Below are 19,721 nucleotides of genomic sequence, written 5' to 3' on the forward strand. Positions count from 1 at the left end.
AAATCGAATGTACAAAATGGTAATAAATTCTTCCCACACCTTCCCAAAATCAATCTTATGCTATCAGATTCTTCTCTTTCCAGAGATATTCTCTGCATATATAAGCAGATAAGTTTATATTTTACAAAAATGGTAGTACACACTTTTACCTTTGAACAGATACTGGCCAAATCTAGGGATACTACTTGACTTTGTCAAAGTTATCTGACTATAAAATTAGAAAGTTGCATGACTAAAGCTGAAATGTATATTTTTCTGGCACTCAGTACATTCACTGTTACTATGTCCTTGATGGGTTTCCTAATGAGAGTAATGGGTATGCCCTAATTTATGCAGTATATCTGGTACTGCAAAAATTGAATGTGATTTTGCAATTACTTATAAAATAAATTTAGAAGTGCTTTAAATTAATTTCTGATTCATCTTCAATTGGTACTAACACCTAATATATTACTGATTCATCTTCAATTGGTACTAACACCCAGTATATTAGTTTACACTTAATATATTAGTTTGAAGTCCCAATAAATATTTTCCTTATTTAATGAGATTTAGGTAGGAACTTGTATTCAGAATGAAAGACATTTAAAGAACACTTTTCAGAATATATTTTTAAAAAGCAAATAACCATCCTTAAATGATCTATTTTGAACACTATTTTTGAACGCCAAGCTTTCATAAAGTTGTGCACATTTGTTCTGTGTACTTCCTTGCTCTACAGTTTTTTGTTTAGTGATTATGTGTAAATGCTTCATCCCAACCACTGCCAAACAAAATGTAATTAAAAGTGTAAAAGCACAAAGAATTGTTTTGAGTGTTTCCCCTTCTGATTATTATAGTTTTTATTTCTAAATGCAAGAGCCCCAAGTTTGTTAATCACTTTTCAAAATATCTTTTGCATGCGCTTACAGAATGTATTATGTAAATCACAGTACTTTATTAATATACTGTGTATATCTACTATATATAATTAACATTTTGGAAACAAAAACAGCAATATGTTCAAATGAAGAGCCAGAGTGTAATACTCCTAATTAATAAAAGGAATAGGAATAGCTACAGACAAATTCTGAAAGTATAAATGCTAACTTCTGACCTTCTTTATAAGAACATTTATTTCACAAAACAATGAGAAACACAAAGCTGTTGCTTTCTACCCCACTGATTTGCTGCTTATGTTAAGAAAGGATTATCACATTAACACTACCAACATGATGCATATAATAAATAAAATAAACCTCTGTAAGAAATTATGGTCCAAATTGTGAAATACAAATGTTTCAGAATGCACACAACTTGCATGAAAAAAATGTGATTAAAGAAACCAAATCCTTCTATTAGCTGCAGTGAACCCCTAAAGCAATTTAGGAATTTGTTTCTTACAGACAATTAATCACATGCAGGCGTGCCAGATGAGAACTATTGATTGCCCTTTTCCAGGCTAGTGGCATTCAGACAGTAGACAGACAAATGCCCTAAGCAAGGAGAAGGAAGCATCTTTCTGCTTCTGCCTGGTGTAGCTTTTAATTGTTCTTTCCTAAAATGTGTGACATTTTGCTGTTAATCTTCAGTGTAGAGCTTTCTCCTTTCTCTTTGAGCAATACACATGTGTTATGTTTTTCATTTACCTTTACACCAAGGTCCTTCATAAGCTCAATCTCAAAATTCACTGCATCATATGGTAGCCGGAACTGAGGGATTTCAGAGATACTGGGGGAAAAAAAAGAAAAGAAAAAGAAACATTTGTGGAAAAAATCACTAATCTTTAAAAAATGCAACATGTCTATACTGATCAGTATTAAAGGAATAAGCACCTTTCCTAAGAGTATTTTCATATCACAGGAGTGTGAGAACATCCAAATTTTACATGCATGACACAATATTATATGAACAACAGTAGAAATAGTAGCAAATGATATGAAAATAAATATAAACAATGGAAAACAAATAATAAACAGACAATTGCCCAAAAGCAATTCCAACACTTTTAAGTTTATTAAAGTATTTAGTTGAATTATCTACTAACAATCCTATGAATTCTTAAGAAAACAAAATCTTAAAAACACAAAAATTGGCTGAAACTATTTTTAGTGTTAAATATACATATACACATATACATATATATTCTACGAATACACCACTAGCTTGTTCAAATTCAAATCTGAACTTTGTATTACCATGCTATTTAGGATATTATGGGATTGGTTCTATGTGATCTATAGAACACTTTATATAGTAAACCAATCTTCTTCTATTAAAGCAGTAGGTGTTCCAAAAGGATACAGTCATTAAAAAGTAATCCTATTTAATATCAGTGCTCACTGTTTGCACGCTGTTTGCACTTAAAAAAACGAGTCCTAAAATATAATCATTTCAGTAGTGTAATAGTTTATAGAGTATCCAAGTTAAGGGCAAACAATTCTTCAATGTTTTATAAGCAAAAAAAAGGCTATGATTGTTCATGAACATATAGTAATTCATTTATCCAGTTATCTACTTATTCAGTAAGCATTTACAAAGTGCCAGACACAGCATTAGCTGCAGTGACCTGATGGTGAATTTTACCAAATTCCCACTTTTAATATACTCTCCTTCTGGTGGGGAAAGTTACATAAACAGATAATTACAATAGAATGCAGTACATGCAATGACAAGAAATATACCCAGGGATTATGGAGAAAATTTGTAAAATAAATAATTATTGAAGATGAGCCTAATGGATCATTCAGTGCCAAGTCTCCCAAAGTGCACATGCAGATTTTTCATTCTTTGGTGACTTAAGAACTTAACCATTCAATTAATTCTCATACATAAAGCAATTTGCAAGATACCAGGTTCAGTGCTACAGAAAATGCAACGTATTACTAAACAGTATAAAATCAATGCCCTACACTAAAGGAGCTTTCCATTTAGTTAGGACATAAGATTATATTTAAGAGTAAATTTGGGCCTAGGTCAGGGATAAAAATCTCTTAAGCTGACTTGTGGACTCTAGCCACACTACCTCGAAGTCATCATAATGCTCTGGGCAACACAGAGAGGCCTTTGTAGGGTACTGGAGGTGAAGATGGATAGTTGTAATTGTGACATATTTTATTCAATAATGGTTGAGGTCAGCAGACAGAAGGGACAGATACACACATACACAGTACTGTTTGACAAATGTAAAATATCAGTGTGAGGAAGAGTGTTTCAAAGGAGGGGAGGCTTATTATGGGATGAGATAATCAGGTAAGTGAAATGTGACAAATGATCAACTTTCAGTTAAGTGGAGAAGAGGGAAGGCATTAGAGGACAAATAAGATGACAAGGAGGAGGAACAGAAAGGGGAGGAAGAAAAAAGTGTGCATACTGTGTTGAGGGAATGGCAAATGAAGCAGAGGGGTTCCGTCAGGAGTCTTTCGCAGGAACACCACAGCCCTACAGTCAGATTCCCTGAGTACTAGATGAATTCTTCCTTGTTTCAGAGCTTTAAATGCCATCTACATGTAATAAATCTCACACTTTTATCCTTAGACCTAAATTCCAAGACCTTTATGTTCACTTGCATGTCTAATAGGTATCTCAGATTCATCATACCCCAAACTAAACTTTGGGTCCTCCAACCTAACACTCATTTTATGAGTTGCTCAGGCTCCAAATCCCATCATCTCTATTCCCTTACCAGCATAATTCCAAACCCGGGTGCAGGCCATAAGGGGGTGTACTGAGTTAGACTATTTAGAACAGTTGTAAGACTGATTAAAATAAACCTGTTTTTTATTTTCACCATGAGCTGCTCTCAACAATGTCACTGATATTCTAAAGTCTGTCTCCCTGCCCTCCCCCCAAAATTTGGTAGATCTAAATTCTAAATAATCACTATGGTTGCTGCAGAGTACTAGTTATATGTGTATAAGCTTTACATTTTATTACTCATTCTTCAATAAACATTGAGTTCTACAGGGGAGTTAATGTGGAAATTCCAGTCCAACAGTAGCCACCGTTGCAGGCTGACTCAGTTATAAGCGTTCCTTTCTCCAATTGCCCTTAAGCGGCATGTGTCTCCACCCCTCACTATTGCATTTCTAATGTTTAAACGGTTGATTTGGAATTGATAAAATTATAGACATGACACAATATGAATTACTTCAACTCTGTAATTTTGGGCAACTATGAGGAGTTTTTGTGTTTCAAATTAAAATAGCAAAACCATGTGAACTATATCTTTAATTTTGAAATTATTTCAATTGTCAACGTCTTGTTTTATAGGAATGAATCAAAATAATTTTTATTACTGATTATTACATGATTCTTTTTGAAAATAACTTTACTGCATAGACTAGTCAATAAGCATGTTTTAAAAAAAATCTATTCCAGGCATCAAATGTACTAGGTACACATCACTAAACTTTAGCCATTTAAAAGAAAAACAAACAGACAAACAACTAATGCATTTATCATCACCTGACATATTCTATATTTGGTTTACTGTTTGTTATTGTCTGCCTCCTATCACTAGAGTGTAAGCCCCATGAGAACAAGCGCTTTGCTCTGTCTACTTGTGAGCTCTAGTGCCTGAGATAATGATCAGCACATAGGAGATCAATAAATATTGAAGGGAGAATGGAAGGGAGGATGGGAAGAAGGGAGGAAGGGAGGGTGGAAAAAGGTAGGTAATATCAGGTCATGGCTTTCTGTGCCAAGCTAGATCCACCGTCTCCTAGATTACAGGGAGCTATATAATCAGATTTGGAAAACAATGAGAAAAATGAATTTGAAAAAGACAAATCAGGAAGCAAAGAGAACCATTCGGAGGCTACACTGTAGTGGTGAGGTGTTAGGGGCATAGAAGTGAAAGGGGTAAAAGGGCATTTAAAAAAGTATTCACAAAATATAAATTGCCAGGATACTAAAGAGTAGAGCAAATAATTCCCATATGTCTTGGTGATGCCATCCACTGAGAGAGTAAACTCAGGAAGAGGAGCAATATTGGTGTGGTGAAGTTTATAAGAGGAGATGTCCAGCATATGAATGTGTGTATCTGTAGGACAGATACAGATTTTTAAATAATTTGTATGTAAGTGGTAACTGAAACACTGAGAGTACATGAGGTCATTGGCAAGACTACATGGTGAGAAAGGGGATAAATGAATGAAAGACAGACTTTGATTGGAAGTATTACTTCCCAAGTTTGTTGTGCTTATGAAAACAAACTTATATTCCTCTATCTGTGCTCTTCTAACAACCTAAAGCATTGAAAGAAATTTTTCTTGTGGCAACTGTAAATCCTTTAGCACTGTCAGTGCAGTGTCAGAAAACCTAAAAACAACAATCCCAAACAAAACAAAACAAAAACTTTCTTCCATGTTCATGTTTCTTTCAAGTAAATGGAATTGACCTTAACAACAACCTCCCATTCTTTTCAGCTCACGATTGCCATACTTTGATAGAGCTCTGCTTCTATGTATTATGGCACAGGTATCACACTTTAAGTTTGTGTTACATCATATATTCTTCCAAAATATTTCCTATTGGCATAACTAGTTCACCTAAATCCCACTTTTCTTTATTGTGAATCAATATGAAATGCAACAGACATAGTGAAAATATTTGAAATAACTAAAGCAAAGGAAACCATTGCTCTGACTATCCTACATAACAAAAAGGTCATAGTTCATGTATGTTAATTTTTATAAGGAAAAAACAAAATCAAAAGTATATATATCTATATACGCATGCAAACTTACAGTCTGTTAATACCATCTTTATTTCTCTCTGTTACCATAATATCGAGCCCTTAACCTTTTTAAACTCATGTCCTGAAAAAAGCCACAGTGGGAGGAAAGCAAAACTACTGATTATTTTAATATTGTTGCCACGTCAAAAAAAATCAATCATGTTTAACGCAATAGGGATTAAGTCCTTGCTATCTTTCACCAACTCTGGTGATTTTTTTAAAAAAGTGGTTGTGATACTAATTCAGCAGGGATAAAAAAATCTGTTTGGATGCAAAGGAGAAGGAAAGATAAAACCTGACATCACCTCTTTAAGCAATTGATTTCAAATACAAAGCTAATTTAATCTTTTTTAGCCACTTTGAAGATACAAGAGGATGAGAGACATCTGTAAGTGAGAAAATAAATTAACAGGAAAAGGTTGTGGTTGTAATGCTGGCTAAATGCCAGTGTCAGTTTTTATAATCCTGTAACAGTGGCACATGATGCCTCTTCCATGGGACTGTCCAAACAAGGCGGATTCAACATTTCATATTGTCCCTAGCTACTGGGAACATTCAAAGGCAAAGGGAAGAAAATAAATCAAAAAAGAATTTTTAAAAGTGTTTGATCATTAATCCAGGAGAATCTGTCCCACTATAAAATGCTCAGCAAATATATAAAAATACACAAGTTTAGTGTTAGTTTATATGATTTAGAAATGCCTATTCTGCATTTGAGTTACAAAGAGACGGAGATGCTAGCAACCATAATAATCTCCCAAAATTGTCCACACAGAATAATTCACAAACAGGACTTGCTCCATTTTAGTCTTCTTGTGAAAATGCAATTAAGGGGCAAAAAGATTTTTCCTAGACTACTAGGGTATACAACAATTAAGTTCATATTTTTTAAATGAGCTCACATATTCATTGATGTGTATAATTGAAAAAAATGTACAATGCTTATACATATGTTCCTAATAGATTATGTTTTTCCTAATTAATAAAGCTGTGGTAAAACACTATTAAAAAGATAGTCTAAATCATTCCAGCAAAATAATATATTAGGTATTTACATTCCAGGAATAAATAAAAAAAAACTATATAAAATATGTGTAATCCCTTAAAACTCAGTGGTGAAACGTCAATACAGAAAAAAATAATTATTTCTTGACAATCAGGTTATTTTTTCTTCAGTTTATGCTTCAGATCCTCTTTAATAGGTTTTCCTATTATATGAGACCTTGGCTTGATGATTCAGTCAAATAGTTTTATATTAATGCAAGCTTATCTTGGGTTTAGCATATAGTCATTTGACCAATATTGAAATTTTATAATTATTGACACAATTTTATAGGTTTCATAAAATATAAAAAACATAAGGTCAAATTTTAGTCACAATTTGATTAAATGTATCCCCTATGATGTTTAAATATGATAAATTTACTTTGAGAATAGTTCAGTAGCCATTACACTTAAATGCTAACTACAACAGATATGCCCAAATGACAGTATTCTATAATTCATAATTTTCTGATGCAAGATGACATATTTATGAAAAATATCAATAAATTAAGTAATATAATTAACTTCCCACCCAAATTCTTTCTCATTTTTACATCAAATGTTTTAATCAATATCCAGTACCTACTTATAATAAATTTTATTTCATTCTAATCACAAATGTAATATATGTTCACTAAAGAGCTCTATCTACTTTAAATAAAGTAAACTGCTTCATCCAATTTATTTTTTTAAATATTTATTTATTTATTTATTTTAGAGAGAGTGCAGGGGGGAGAGGCTGAAGGAGAGGGAGAGATAGAATCTCAAGCAGAGACCCTGCTGAGTGCAGAGCCCAAGGTGGGGCTCAATCTTAGGACCCCGTGATCATAACCCGAGCCAAAATCAAGTCGAACGATTAATCAACTGAGCCACCCAGGTGCCCCCTCCTCTCTACCTAATTGCTAAGTGTAGTTTGAATATCTGAAAGTTACTGATACAAAGTAAGTATTTTTCATTTCAATGAATGAATCTTCATAGGAATAAAAGACTATGACTGACTTCTGATTTAACAATAGTGATGCTGATTAATATCAAGTATTAGTAAGGAAAACTGCATAAATGTACATTAAAATGGAACAATTTTAGTAGACTCTGCCATAATTTTAATCAAATACAAAACTTAAGAGACTTTAAACTCAAAATATGTAAGCAGGACAACATGTCTATGTGCACAACAAAATGAATTGTCCAAGTCTATAGAACTAGGTTTTTCCCATCTCTAATTTCTATAATTTTCAGATCTATCTCCATTAAAGGACAGATTCACAGGGATGAAATGAGTTTTTATATGACTGGTTTCTCCATCCATAAAATATTTTGCTGAGATTCATCTTAAATTCATAGAACTAGACGGAGAAATTTTTAAATAAATATTGCTTAATGCCAACTGAATATTTAAAGTGAATAATGAAATCAAAATTGAGCATTTGGAAAAAGAACATTTAAACTACCATCTGTGAGCTTGAAGTTCCTATATGATTATGAACCAACAATATTCATAATTGTTTTACCCCATCATTTTTGATACTATAAACATGAAAAAAAATGTAGGCATTACCTTAAACCACCAACATATTCTTGCTTTTCAAAGATAGTGATGTCAGAGTAACCTAATCGAGCCAAAAAGGAAGCACAACTTATACTTGCAGGCCCAGCACCAAAAAGAGCAATCTTTGCAGAATAGGCTTCAGGCATTTTTTCTGGAGGAGGCAGAGAAGGATTCCGAATTTGTGTGATATTCATTGCTTTGAACACCTGTGGAGAAATCAATTGCCACGGTTAAAAATTGTAAACTAACTTTTATATCCTCAAACATATATTGATGTTTCAAATGCATTAGTGTTTTAAATAGAAATAGGGAGTGCATTTTCAGTATTAATATGTTATAATTAGAAGTTGTGTTGGGTCAAGTAGATGACATCCTGTACTTGATTCTTTCTCAATCTTTGGAATTCCTTTCTGGGGTCACACCTCCTATAAGAAACATTTTGGCTCACTCTACTTACACCCACCTCTAGGCCAAGTTAAGTGCTTCTTCTCTGAGATCCTACAGTATATGTTGTATGCCTCCAACATAACCAGTTACCAATGTTTATGTGTCATGTTTCCATGTTAGTCAGTAGAACATTTGTTCCTTGAATCAGAGAATATATCATTTATAAACACACACACACACACACACACACACACACACACACACACACACATAACTCACAAACTGCATGTTTTAGGTATTTTAAAAATCATTACCATTGTACTACCAGCAGTTAGCACTAATCTGGCACATAGAAAACATTCAGTAAATAATTTGTTGACATCTGCTTCTGATTATGATAGATTAGCTTTTGAAGGATAACTTTTAAACATATTTTGGAAGCATTGGAGAGCTACCTGAAGTAATAAGCCAGACTGAAGGGGCGAAGATCTCAGAAAAAAGAGAGCAGCAGAGAACGGAAACGACAGTTCCAGAGTTACTTTTACCCTGAGGGAATCAACCACTTCATAGCAGAAGGAGGAAGGCTATGAATCTTGTAGAGGACCACAGCTTGCAAGAGATTTTGGCGATTTCCTAGGACTACAGAGACACAGGGTGTGGGGAATGTAAGAAACCAGAAATCAGAAGCAGAAGAAAGTGCAGAAAAGTGAGCTTAATTCTTAAACTGCATAGGGTGAAAGGCTAAGAATCTAAACAGAAAATCTCTGTAAAGAAGAGGGGAGCTTTCTGTACTCTGACAGTCCAGAGGAAACAAAAATGAGTGTAGTAATAGCTAGAGAAGGAAGAACCCTAGCAAACAATCGTCTGAAATACTTGGAGAGCTACACTCTACAAGTGGGACAAACCAGAGGTAGAAAAGCAGCCCAAATCAGTTCAGCCATCATGAATGAAGGTGATTATTAGTCCACACTGTATTTATTAAATGATAGGATGGACCTTCTGTGGAGGATAATAAGTCAACCACAGTATTTATAAATGTTCATATACAAGGCCTGGTTCTTGGTTTAAAAAAAAAAAAAAAAGCCTAGGTTTGCCAATAACTAAGAACTAAAAATTGCCAAGAAATAAAAAAACAGAGAGATGCATACAAAATCCAGTAAGTGTAGTTACCAAACATAGATTTTAAAATAACAAGGATTAATATGTTCAAAAACTACATAATAAGAACATGAACTTTACCAGGAAACTGGAATTTGTAAAAAGATAAAAGAAATACTAGAAGAAAAAAAAAGTGAAAATTGAAAAAAAAACACACACATGTATTTAACAACAGATGGGACAGGTGAGCAAAAAAGGACAAGCAAACTGAAGATGGGTCAGTAATAATGATCTAGACCAACGCATAAAAAACAAACAGGAAGGAAAATACAGGAAGAAAACAACAAAAACAATAACAACAAACAAAACTGAGACAAAAAAGACAACATATACAGAACTAATATATACATAATTGGGATCATAAAAGGAGAGCAGAAAAAATGAGGCAATAGTGATATTTCAAGAGAACAGACCAAGAACTTCTCCAAACTAATAAAAGACATGAAGTCAAGAAGTTCTAAAACCTTTAAAAAAGTAGATATAAAGAAACTCATGCAGATCACAGTAAAATTGCTATGAACCAAAGTAAGAAAAAGAAAGCACTGAAAACAACCAAAAAACAAAGACACAGTACTGTCAACAAGCAACAAAAAAAGGGCTGAAAGCTTTCCTCTCAAAAGAATTGATGGAAGACAGAAGACAATGAAATGGCATTTTTTTGAGCAGTGAAAGAAAACATCTTCTACCTGGAATTCTATTCAGAAGGAAAATATCCTTCAAATGTGAAGGCAAATAAAGACATTTGCAGGGATATTTGTTGGCAACAGTAAAAGACATACTGAAGAGTAATAAAGACATTTCTTCAGGAAGAAAGCACATCACAGATAGAAACACAGAAATACAGGAAGGCATAAAGGACACTGAGAATTATAAATACATGAGTAAATGAAAAGGAGACTGACCATATAGAAAATAATAATGCCACATGGAGTTTATTATAAATGAAGACTGTAATACATGATAAAGGTATCAGGTTAAATTGAGTGAAAGTGCACTGGATCATAGCATTGTCTAGGAAGTGGTAAAAATACTAATATTTATTAGGCTTTAATCAATTTAGGATGCATGTTGTATGTCTACAGTAACTACTAAAAGAAGAGTAAAAGAATATTTAATAGATAAGTTGTTGAGGGGAAAGTAGAATTTTAAAAAATCCTTTATTAATACAAAAGAAATAAATGGGAGAAAATTAATGCAATAGCTGGGTGGAGGGTGAGAGTAGAAGAGGAGAAAATAAGTAGTAAGATAGTGAATATAAATACACACACACACACGTGAGTATTTACATTACATATAAGTGGATTAAAATTGCAATTAAAAGATTAAGATTATAAAAGATATAAACCTTAAGCATAAGGACACAGAAAGGATGCAAAAAGCTATTCTATGCAAATAGTGACCAAAAGAAAGCAGTATAGGTATACCACCTGTATCAGACAAATTAGACTTTAAGGGAAAATTTATTACTAAAGTTAAATAATATTAAAATGTCAATCTGCCAGCAAGATTTTCAATTTTAAGTTATAGGCACCTAATAACAATTTCAAAATCTATAAAGAGAAGTAGAACTAAAAGTGGAAAAAATGAATCAACATTTTCTATTTTCTTCTCATCAAAACTTGACTGTCAGTAGAAGTGGCCTATGAATAAATACACATATTAAAGGTTAATTATGTTATATTTAATAGATTACCTCACAAGGTTATTTGCATTTAATAGGTAAGTCAGGCAAAGGGAGTTTTCCTTGGGAGTAAGGAATCAGGGAGATAGGACTTGATGTTTTTCTTGAATTCCTACCCTATACATCACCAACTACTCAGAATAAAGTAAAGCCATTCAAAATATTTAAGGAATAACCAAATTATCTCCCTTAAAAATTAGAGAGGGGGCACCTGGGTGGCACTGTCATTTAAGCACCTGACTCTTTGTTTTGGCTTAGGTCGTGATCTCAGGGTGGTGAGATCAAGCTCCACGTTAGGCTACATGCTCAGCATGGAGTCTGCTCAAGATTCTCTCTTCCTCTCTCTCTGCTCCTCCCCCCTGCTTTCTCTTTCCCTCTCTCCTGAATAGATAAATCTTGAAAAAAAAAAAAAGAATTAAAGAGATTATTATCAACACAACCTAATTATAATTATATATATAATTATATATATGTGTGTGTGTGTGTGTGTGTGTGTATATATATACATATATATATATATGTATATATATATATATAAGAGATTATAATCAACACGATTATTACTACACGAGCTAATAACGTAGTCTAAGCTAAATGGCCCTCACAAATGTCCCCACAGCATTTTGTCCTTTTTATCCTAATACCCTATGACATTTTACTGGTTTACTTATCAGGTTCTTCCCTTAGACAATAAGATCTCTAAATGCAGACATCATATCTGATTTCACTTTTTAATTTCTAGAGTTTTTATATAAAAGAGGGTGTACATATTAATTAATGGTTTAAATTAAATTAGTAATATAATCATTTCTTATTTCCAGCAAAATTTAGGGTTTTACAAATGACAAAACATATTGTTGCTCCTCCCTTCGCTATCCAAATAGCACAGATTTTCCCTCATATTATTTTTGAATCAACACATGTTTTTACCTTTCATTTCTTTTTAGCAAGCTGAAAAAGAATGAAATTCCAATTCAAAATTAATAAACTATTTTGCTGAATGATTAATAGTAATGTATTTGAGGTCTATTATATTTTCACAAAGTAAGAGTTCATATACTTTTCACAAATCAATATTTAAAACATGCCTTTAATATGACCAGGGAGAGCTATAGCTAATTTCATTTGGGAAATGAATAAATGCTAATCATTCATATTTAGTTCAGTACTTACAGCTTTGTGAAGAATTAAGAACTTTCCTATGTTAAAAATTTACTACCATTTACTAGCATTAAATGGACTAAATGCTCCAATCAAAAGACATAAGGTGAAAGAATGGATTAAAAAAAACAAGGCCCATCTATATGCTGTCTACAAGAGACTCATTTTAGACCTAAAGACACCAGCAGATTGAAAGTGAGGGGATGGAGAAACCTCTATCACGCAAATGGATGTCAAAAGAAACCCAGATTAGGAATACTTATTTCGAACAAAATAAACTTTAAAACAAACAATATGACAATAACCAAAGAAGGACACTATATAATAATAAAGGGGGAAATCCAACAAGAACACCCCACTTATGTTAATGGACAGATCATCTAAGCAGAAAATCTGCAAGGAAACAATGTCTTCCAATGACACACTGGCACAGATGGATTTAACAGATATACTCATAACATTCCATCCTAATACAGCAGAATACACACATTCTTTTCAAGGGCAAAGGAACATTCTCCAGAATAGATCACATATTAGGCCACAGAAGAAGTCTCAACAAATTCAAGAAAATTGAATCTTTTCTAACCACAATGCAATGAAACTTGAAGTCAACCACAAGAAAAAACCTGGGAAGACCACGAATACATGGAAGTTAAATAACATGCCACTAAATAAAGAATGGATCAATGAGGAAATAAAAGAAAAAATTAAAAATACACATGGAAACAAATGAAAATGAAACAAAAGCTTTTCTAAGAGGGAAATTTATAGCAATATAGGCCTACCTCAAGAAGCAAGGAAAATCTCAAACAATCTAACCTTACACCTAAAGGAACTAGAAAAAGAACAAGAAACTAAACCTCAAATCAGCAGAAGGAAGGAAATAATAAAGGTTAGGGCAGAGATAGATGATATAGAAACTAAAAACAAACTAGAACAGATCAATGAAACCAAGACCTGGCTCTTAGGAAGAAAATCAATAAAATTGATAAACTTCTAGCCAGACTTACCAAGAAGAAAATAGAGGGTACTCAAATAAATAAAATTACAAATGAGAGAGGAGAAATAACAACCAAAACCACAGAAATACAATCATAAGAGAATATTATAAAAAACTATATGACAAAAAATTGGACAACCTAGAAGAAATGGATAAATTCCTAGAAACACATAAACTACCAAAACTGAAATGGGAAGCAACAGAAAATTTGAATAGACTGAAACCAGCAAAGAAATTAAGTTGGTAATCAAAAAAAATTCCAATAAACAAAAGTCCAGTACCAGATGGCTTTACAGGCAAATTCTATCAAGCAGTTAAAGAAGAATTAATACATATTCTTCTTAAACTGTTCCAACACATATAAGATGAAGGAAAAGTTCCAAATTCATTCTATGAGGCCAGCACTACCCTGATACCAAATCCAGATAAAGACACACTGGAAAAAAAAGGGAACTATAGGCCAATATACCTGGTGAATGTAGATGCAAAAATTCTCAACAAAATACTAGGCAAAATGAATTCAACAATAAATTTAAAAAATCATTCACCACAGGGGCGCCTGGGTGGCACAGCAGTTAAGCATCTGCCTTCAGCTCAGGGCATGATCCCGGCATTATGGGATCGAGCCCCACATCAGGCTCCTCCGCTATGAGCCTGCTTCTTCCTCTCCCACTCCCCCTGCTTGTGTTCCCTCTCTCGCTGGCTGTCTCTGTCGAATAAATAAATAAAATCTTAAAAAAAAAAAGAAAAAAATCATTCACCACAATCAAGTGGGATTTGATCCCACAATGCAAGGGTGTTTCAATATTTGCAAATCAATCAATGTGATATATCACATCAAGAAGAGAAAGGGTAAGAACCATATGATCATTTCAGTAGACACAGAAAAAGCACGACATCCATTCATGATAAAACCCCCCAGCAAAGTAGGTTAGAGGGAACATACCTTAACATAATAAAGGCCATATATGAAAAACCCACAGCTAACTTCATCCTCTCAGCTGAGAACCTTTCCCCTAAGGTCAGGAACAAGACAAGGATGTCCACTCTCACCACTTTTATTCAACATAGTTCTGGAAGTCCTCACCACAGCAAAAGACAATAAAGGAAATAAAAGGCATCCAAATTGGTAAGGAAGAAGTAAAACTGTCGTTATTTGCAAATGACATGATACTGTATATCAAAAACCCAAAAGACCCCACCAAAAAACTGCTAGAACTGATACACAAATTCAGTAAAGTTGTAGGTTACAAAATCAGAGTACAGAAACCTGTTGCATTTCTATACACCAGTAACGAAGCAGCACAAAGAAAAAGCAAGGAATCAATCCCATCTACAGTTGCACCAAAATCCATAAGATACCTAGGGATAAACATAACCAAAGAGGTGAAAAGAACTGATTTCTGAAAGCTATAAAACACTGATGAAAAACACTGAAGATGACACAAAGAAATGGGAAAATATTCCATGCTCATGGATCGGAAGAATAAACATTGTTAAAATGTCTATGCTACCCAAAGCAATCTACACATTTAATTCAATACCTTCAAAATACCACCAGCATTTTTCACAGATCTAAAACAAACAATCCTAAAATGTGTATGGAACCACAAAAGACCCTGAAGAGCCAAAGCAATCTTGAAAAAGAAAAGCAAAGATGGAGGCATCAAATTTCCAGACTTCAAGTTATATTGCAAAGCTATAATAATCAAAACAGTATGGTATTGGCACAAAAATAGATACACAGATCAATATAACAAAATAGAAAGTCCAGAAATGAACCCACAATTACATGGTCAATAAATCTTTGACAAAGCAGGAAAGAATATCCAATGTAAAAAAAGAGTCTCTTCAACAAATGGTGTTAGGAAAACTGGACAGCAACATGCAAAAGAATGAAACTGGACCACTTTCTTCCACTATACACAAAAATAAATTCAAAACGGTTAAAGTCCTAAACATGAGACCTGAAACCATAAAAATCCTAGAAGAGACCACAGGCAGTAACTTCTTTGACATTGTCCATAGCAAATTCTTTCTTTTTTCTTTTAGGCAACCTCTAGAATGGGAGAAGATATTTGCAAATAATATATCTGATAAAGGATTAGTATCCAGAATCTATAAAGAATAACACTCAAAACCCAAAAAACAAATAAAACAATTTAAAAATGGACAGAAGACATGAACAGACATTTCTCTAAAGACATCCAGAGGGTCAACAGACACATGAAATGTTCATTATCACATATCATCAGAAAAATGAAAATCAAAACTACAGTGGGCTACATGTCACACCTGTCAGAATGGCTAAAATCAACAACACAAGAATCAACAGGTGCTGGTGAAGATGTGGGCAAAAAGGAACACTTGTCCATACTGGTAGGAATGCAAACTGGGCAGCCACTGTGGAAAACAATATGGAAGCTCCTCAAAAAGAACTAATTAATGATCAAGCAATCACACTACTGGGTATTTACTCAATGAATACAAGAAAACTAATTCAAAGGGATACATTATAGCAGCATTATTTACAGTAGCCAAGATATGGAACCAGCCCATGTATCCATCAATTGATGAATGAATACACACACACACACACACACACACACACACACACACACACACATATTGGACACTATTCAGCCATAAAAAAAGAATGAACTTTTGCCATTTGCAACGAACTGGATGGAGCTAGAGAGCATAATGCTTAGCGAAATAAGTCAGAGAAACAAATGCCCTATGATTTCACTCATGTGGAATTTAAGAAACAAAACAAACAATCAAAGGAAAAAAATGAGAGAGACAAATCAAGAGACAGACTCTTAATTATATTGAACAAACCGATGGTTAGCAGAGGGGAAGTGGGTGGGAGATGGTTTAAATACGTAATGGGGATTAAGGAGTGCACTTATAGTGATGAGCACTGGGTGATGTAAGGAAGTGCTGAACTACTGTACTGTACACCTGAAACTAATATAACAGTTTATGCTAACTGAGATTAAGATTAAAACTTAAAAATAATAATAACAACAAACATTTAGTAGCATTTATAAATTAATATTGCATTAAAACAAATTTTAGAAGCAGAAAACATAAGTTTTCTTAAAAGAATCATTTATTGCTGATATCTTACACAATAAAAGAGAGTTTAATGTGATTACTTAGGACTTTAAAGGCCAAAAAGTTATAAGCTGTAACAATCAAATAGAATAAGATTTTTGAAATGTCTTTCTTGTCACGCTCACCCAGAAGCAAGAGACAGTTTAGTTTTGAGACACTGGACATATCTGACAAATTCTACCCAATGGTATGCAAATGAAGTAGTAACTATCCAATAATATACAATACATATAAAAGGACATTTTAATTATTTTTCAACGAAGCTTTAAGTGTTCTTTTAAAATATACAGGACACCTGGGTGGCTCAGTCGGTTAAGCATCTGCCTTCAGTCCAGGTCATGATCCCAGAGACCTGGGACTGAGCCCTGCAACGGGCTCCCTGCTCAGTGGGGAGTCTGCTTCTCCCTCTCCTTCTGCCCGTCTGCCTGCTTGTGTTCTCTATCTCTCTCAAATAAATAAATAAAATCTTTAAAAAATAAAAAAATAAAATAAAAAACTGTCAAATATTAAACTAAATAAATACAACTATTGAACCTCTACTAGTGTCAACACAGAGTTGGAGGTTCTCAGGGGTTTGAGGGAACGTAAGCAAGCATACTCCTCAACTCATAAAACACCAAAGACATATACTATGATTAGCTTCTGAAATGGGCAACCCCAGGATCTGCAGCTCATGAGCTAGTTAAAGCATACTCAATACCCTACCTTGCTCAATACACTAATCTATGAGTGAATATTATTCTTTTGCTTGTTTTTGTTGTTGTTGTTGTTGTTGTTGTTGTTGTTCTTTTTTAAGTAATTTTTTTACTGCACTGGATTTTCTCCCTTGGCTTTGTAATAGGTTGCATCAACCTTGATAGTTTCTAATGAAGTGAGTATTTGAACAAAATTTTGTGAATTTTAGCACAAAGAACAGTAGTTTGTTTTTAGAGGTCTGACTTTAAAATTAGATTGCTTGCGGTTGAGTCTTGATGTCCATCATTCCAATGGTACATGGTACTGAACAAGTCCCTTAACATATCCATGCCTCTGTCTCCTCAAAATGTAAAGTAGGGTTAGTAATATCCATCTCATAGGGTTACTATGAGGATTAAACAAAGTAATTCATATAAAGCACTTAGAAAAGTGCCTGGCCACATAGCAAAAGTTACTTCCTAATTCACCTAGTGTTCAAACTCCATGAGGTAGAACTTTTACTGTCCAATATGGTAGCCACTAGTCACATGTGACTAGTCAAATTTATATTTAAATTCATCATAATTAAATAAAAATAAAATTTAGTTCTTAATAACAGCCATTTTTTCAAATGCTCAATAACCATATGTGGCCAGTGACTAATGTATTATAGAACATTTCCATCATTGTAGAAATTAGAATTTACAACATATGATATAATAGACATAACCTCAAGAGCACAATGAAGATAAAAATGAAATAAATAATTACGAAGCAATGAGTTTTTAGTATTTGGTACATTTCTTTTTAATATGATTTATATGATTATAAGGTTATATAATTTAGTTTTTAATTTTTCATTATGGTTGTATTTAACAACGAGCTCACCCTCTCAAAGCTGGTCCTAGGTGGCTTCGTCACATTATTGGACTCAGAAAATATGTGAGGGTTCACACAATTTTTTTTTAACCTCTGACATAGTTGTATCATCAAGCCCAAACTTTGAGATATATCAGCTACACTTGCCAACTTCCTCAAGACCTGAATAAGTGGCCCTCTATGCTTTTAAAACAGTGGTGTTCTAGGGGTCTAGGTGGCTCAGTTGGTTAAACATCCGACTCTTGATTTTGGCTCAGGTCATGATCTCATTTTTGTGGGATTGAGCCCTGTGTGGGGCTCTGCACTCAGTGGGAAATCTGCTTGAGATTCTCTCTCCTTCTGTACCCCCCTACTCATGTGCTCACTCTCTTTCTCTCAGATACATAAATCAATCTTTAAAAAAATAAAACAGTGGTGTTCAACTCCTTTTCAACTGAAATACATAAAATGAATAATTTCATATGTACACAATATACTTCCATGAATGTTGCCTGATTATTACAGAATGTTTTTAAAAAAATTAGCTAGGAAGTCAAGTAAATAGCTACATAAACATTTGGGGGGGGTGTTGATATATATCTAAACACTTTATAAACCTAGGAGATGTGAATCAATTATTTATACATCTAAAATTGTCATTTTATAAAAGTAATTAATATATTTAATAAAGTTAATGCTGAACTATGTTTACAGTAACAAATCTTGTGATATTTTTTCTTAAGACTACTAATCCATACATAGTATGAGTGGAAAAAAAGTAATTTATACTATTGCTTAAACAACATGAATTAATCTTGTCCTGAAATTTAGTCAATTAATAACATCTATAAAATTTAAGAATGTTAGTAAATTAATAGTAATAAAGCATATTTTTCATTTCCTTTTTTAAAACTAGATCAGTCTTCAAATACATGTAACAAAATTACAAATAATTCATATAAAAATACTTTATTAAGTCTACATGTTTACAATATCAAAACAACATTTCCTAATAGATTTTCTTGGAGTATAATTCCCTTTGTTTCATAATGCATCAAAAACTTAATTTGAGATAATTAAGCTCTTTAGGTGAGAAATATCCCTTTCTTTAAAACAAACTTCAGCTGTCATTCCATTGATTAATTTTCTAAGATATAATTTTTTTCTAAGCAGAAGATTAAAGTGCCAAAACAAGTTAATAATGGAAACAAATAGGTTAATCAATATCACAAGGGAGTAACTGAAGTATTTATAGATGCATGGAAAGTATGCTCAATATGTATTTCCCCACCATAATAAGGCCAATATACATTCAGCACATAGTATGTTTCGGGCTTATACTAAGCCACTATGTAAGTGATCTCATTTA

The 19,721-nt window shown here is 33.2% G+C and overlaps 1 protein-coding gene across 2 annotated transcripts in view; it reads right to left on the reverse strand.

The window, feature by feature from the left end:
* DPYD (dihydropyrimidine dehydrogenase) overlaps nucleotides 1-19,721 on the reverse strand; it is a 793,664-nt gene that overhangs the window by 541,554 nt on the left and 232,389 nt on the right. For both annotated transcript variants that reach the window (XM_045801716.2, XM_045801717.2), the window contains 2 exons: nucleotides 8,322-8,518; nucleotides 1,629-1,710 (listed from right to left, as the gene is read on the reverse strand). In XM_045801716.2, coding sequence (XP_045657672.2) covers nucleotides 1,629-1,710; nucleotides 8,322-8,518 — 279 coding nt within the window. The remainder of the gene's footprint in view (nucleotides 1-1,628; nucleotides 1,711-8,321; nucleotides 8,519-19,721) is intronic.

This window comes from Ursus americanus, chromosome 12 (genome assembly GCF_024610735.1).
Source record: "Ursus americanus isolate L20-20 chromosome 12, mUrsAme1.1.p, whole genome shotgun sequence".
NCBI classification, from domain to species: Eukaryota; Metazoa; Chordata; class Mammalia; order Carnivora; family Ursidae; genus Ursus; species Ursus americanus.